The sequence below is a fragment of the Teleopsis dalmanni genome, chromosome 2, assembly GCF_002237135.1.
Source record: "Teleopsis dalmanni isolate 2A chromosome 2, ASM223713v2, whole genome shotgun sequence".
Classification (NCBI taxonomy): Eukaryota; Metazoa; Arthropoda; class Insecta; order Diptera; family Diopsidae; genus Teleopsis; species Teleopsis dalmanni.
Window position 1 is genome coordinate 113,627,882 of NC_051847.1, and position 4,256 is coordinate 113,632,137.

Sequence of the window (4,256 nt, forward strand, 5' to 3'; positions counted from 1 at the left end):
AAACATAAAACCGTACAAACAAAGCAAATGCTTTCATCCCTCAAATAATTTGTGTGATGCACGTTTGTTTGCATTTTCCGCTCTCACTTCACCTTTTGCTTACGAAGTCTTCGAAGTTTTTCCAAGTTTTTCCAACTTCGAAGACTTCGTTTACTATTCGAATTCTTCGTAAATTCGAATATGAACAGAACTAGCATCTACAAAACAAAAATGAAAACAAAAACTAATTGATCCTCATAAATGTTCGAACCAATATAAACTAGTTTTTCCTTGAACTTCACAAACCTTTTATATATAATAGAGGTGGAGAACTATCGATAGTCGGCGCCATCGATAGTGAGCGATAGTTTTTTCCTAAACCATCGATTACTCTCGATAGTTTTCGATAGTATGTTAATTTCAATACCAATGTCTGTTCAATTCAAAAAAATCATGTTTTTATTTTTAATTTCCACTAAAATTTAATTAATATGATATATTTCATATAATTTTTGGAGATAATATTTTACATAAATATAATAAAATAAAAATCATAAATTTTATTTTCTTTTTTCGACAATATTGCTTTTTTAGAAACCAAAGATTTTTGTTTAAAAATAGCATCATATTGATGTTTTTTTCTTTCAGTCGAGTAGAGTCTGAAACTACTTGTCCAGCTTTACTGAACATGCGCTCGGAATTTAAAATTCACTTTACGCCGTGGCAAACTACAGATGCCAAAAATTATGCTTTTTTTGTGAAGCGTTGCTGTGACAAACTATCGTAGACTATCGATATTCTGGCACTGCCATCGATGTTGGATTGATAGCGGTAAACCATCGATAGTGGTGATAGTGCTATCGATAGTACTCCACCTCTAATATATAACACACAACCCCACAATCACCGAGGATGCTTGCAATATCCTGGACCAAGAGCCTGATGAAGACATCACGCCCTGCTCTAGTGATGAAATCGCCCTAATCATCCCAAGATTGAATATAAGATATGCACTAGGGTACAAAAAATTAGTAACAGATGCTTACGTAACCCACCGGGAGATGCGATCCATCACATCGCAAATATAATCAACTGCATATTTAGGCTAAGCGAATATCCTAAGACCTGGACACAGGCCAAAGTTGTAGTCTTCCCTAAACCCGACAAGGACCCGAAATATCCGTAGACTTGGCACCCCATAAGCTTACTGTCAGCTCTGGGTAACTTGGCTGAAAAAGTGATTCTAGACAGGCTTAAAACTTCAGTAAACTCGCTGAATATTCTCCCTGACGAGCAACTTGGTTTTACACCTTTACACAGAATTGCAACTGGTGCGACCGGCTCAGATGACACAGTCAGCCCTAAGTAGAAGAGAATCAACGGGTACGACTACATTTGACATCGCCGAAGCATTTGACATGGTCTGGAACGACGGCCTGATAGTTAAAATGTCTCGTTTTGATATCCCAGTCGAACTAATCAAAATTCTCGGCAGCTTCCTGCGCGAGAGGTTCTTCTGTGTAAGAATCAACAGTACCATCTCGTCAGTGCAAAGAATAGAAGCCGTGTTCCTCAAGGATCTCCACTCTCCCCCTTGTTGTACAACATCATCACGTCAGACATACCAATGCTATAATAAGTCTCTCGGTGCTATCCTTATAACATACTCAGATGATAATTGCCCGTTATATTCCTATAAACAGGCCAGATATGTGACCAACATGATGCAGGAGCATGTTAATCTCATTCTCAATGGATGATTAACAGGAGCATGTTAATCTCAATGGAAAATAAAAATTAACAATGCAAAAAATTAAGGCCCTATTTATTACTCGTAAACACAGGCAACATTTACCGAGAGCGAGAGTTGGTGACATCGTGATTATTAGGGATGACAGCATTAAATACGTAGGAATCACGTTTAATAAGCGGTTCATTTGGCACAGGCACATACAAGTCAAAGTCGCGTATAGCAAAGCTGCCGACTCTTCTATCCAGAAACTAAAAGTTGATCAAAGTCAGGCTCTTCGAAGGCTCTTCAAAGTGCCATGGTAGATCCGCACGAATGACATGCTAAGAGCTCTTAAAATAGATTTGGTCAAAAAATACATAAGGGACAGAGCTCTGAAGCTATATGCGAAAACCGACAGACTGTCCTACTTAATACTATCTAATCTCAGAGAAATCACTAACCGCATGGTGCGCACATCTTAGAGCAGTCACTGAATAATCACAAAGATTATGAGGAATACTTAATTAGTCAGTGAGATCGGTGGGACTCTGCAGAAACTCCCCAGCTATCAAAGAGTAAAAGTGCCCACATCTAAGAGGTAACTAAAGATTGAATTTAAAATATTAAATCAATATTGCTGTTCAAATTATGTTACTAATAGATTGAAAATCTATTTTTATAAAATTTTTATGTAACTCCAAAATTATATGAATTTTTTTATTTCTCTATAGTTAAATTTTAATAAAATTTAAATTATATTGTATACGTATATTGCCAACAGCACTCTCCCATGATGAAAAATAAGTACAATAATACAACAACAAACAATATGTTTAATGAATTGTATTTTTCGTTATTGCTTTATGTATACATACATATATATATATATTCATGTTATATACTCGAAATTGATTTCACTTTAGAAAACCGTTTATTAAAACTTAGGATTATATGTCGACTTAAAAACAATTTAATCAAAATTTGTCTACAGCGATTTTATATTCAAGTCTATTTCGAATTTAAACGTACAATATCAATGTATGTAATTAAAGTTCCTCGTGATGCGATGGAAATTTTTTAAGTATTGCGTGGTATAAATTATAAAAGGCATATATGGAAACCGTTATTATAACCATTAAAGCACCAGCAAATGCGAAACTGAGAAAGTTCCCATCAATGATGCCTGTGGTGTGACGCTTCGTGGACCAAATTTCTTCCGTGGTAGCAGGATTTTGTTGTTGTTGGGCAGTGCGTTCGGCCATTAATTTTTTCATTGTATTTAGACGTGCACGTAACACCTCCACAGATTCTGAATTCAAATCATCTTTAAATATAAATTATAAAAGGAAAAAATATGAAAATTTCTATGTTTGTTCATACATTAAACATTTAATTATATTTTTCTTAAATATGCTAGCTTTTTTTTTATTATATTAAATCAATAGTTACCACCATCCGGCATATTTTGAAATTCAGCCATGTTTTATTTAATACAAATATTTATTGCTAAATTTATAAAAAAGACTTTTAATATAAAAATGACAATTCTGTGTACGTTATCGAATGTTGATACAAATTGTTTCCTTTCTTTCACCCCTGAAAATACGCCTGTGCCAGCGCATGCGAAATTCCATATTTACATATTTACTAACTGAATGGTTGCTTCTGACTGACATTTCTAAGATGGCCCTATTAACATCCCTTAATGAATTTAAATATTTTATATGAAATTCAATAACTTCAATAAAAAATAGATTACAACTTACATATTTTATTATCGTTTTTATTATACAAATAAATTTTTTTAGAAATACTATAATTTGTTTTTCCTACTAGTGCAGCTATCAATTTAAAATTGAAGAGATTACAATTTTCGTATCTTTTTTCATTGCAATTACTCTTGTTTGAAAGAATGAAAAATATATATATAAATGTTAAATACTTATTAATAAATAAATTAAATTAGCAAAATTTGACAAGCGAATTTTAGCAAAATTTTAATCATCCGTAGTTTTAAATATATGGACCATTTCAATTTGAATTATTTATTATTATTTAGTTTAACAATATTTGCTAACTAAAATTGGCAAATAATTCCTAGAAATTATATTCACTAAATAACTGAAATCAATTATAAATTATAGATAAAAACTAATGTACTTTGTAAAATTAACAGTAAATCTAACACTTTCATATTTACAAACATGTAAGTTTATCACTAAACAAAATAAAACTAAATTCTTAAGACGTACACCCGTGACAAGCAAAATATTTCATTTTAAACAATTTTTTACCTATAAATTTATAAAATTACTTAATAAATTTGATGTTTATTTTAAAATCTTATAATCTTCTATAATATCTACTAAATTGTATAAAGTGTATATTTTAGATTTTTTATCGTGTAAATATATATTAAAATTTTACATATCATTACGAAAAACTTTTTACATTTTTCGATAATTTTATAAATATAAAGCCATAATTTTTTGCATAAATAGTTATAAAATATATAATTTTGAATTAAATTTTACGTTATAAAAAG

At 31.3% G+C, this 4,256-nt stretch overlaps 2 protein-coding genes across 2 annotated transcripts in view; one reads left to right on the top strand and one right to left on the bottom strand.

Annotated features, from left to right (window-relative positions):
• Positions 1–594, top strand: part of LOC119675497 (tropomyosin-2-like) — a 5,755-nt gene extending 5,161 nt beyond the window's left edge. The window contains exon 4 of the mRNA XM_038086704.1: positions 574–594. Coding sequence (XP_037942632.1) covers positions 574–594 — 21 coding nt within the window. The remainder of the gene's footprint in view (positions 1–573) is intronic.
• A 1,973-nt stretch (positions 595–2,567) lies between these two features.
• Positions 2,568–3,478, bottom strand: LOC119677973. The gene is made up of 2 exons (XM_038089567.1): positions 3,161–3,478; positions 2,568–3,035 (listed from the first exon to the last, which is right to left on the bottom strand). The coding sequence occupies exons 1-2, from the start codon at positions 3,189–3,191 to the stop codon at positions 2,758–2,760; spliced, it is 309 nt and encodes a 102-aa protein (XP_037945495.1). The 5' UTR covers positions 3,192–3,478; the 3' UTR covers positions 2,568–2,757.
• Between the last annotated feature and the right edge of the window lie 778 nt (positions 3,479–4,256).

Coding starts and splice junctions, on each gene's coding strand:
- LOC119677973 (XM_038089567.1), bottom strand. CDS start 3,191: ATGGCTGAATTTCAAAATATGCCGGATGGTG. Junction 3,036..3,160: donor TCAAAATATGCCGGATGGTG/GTAACTATTGAT, acceptor TTATATTTAAAG/ATGATTTGAATTCAGAATCT.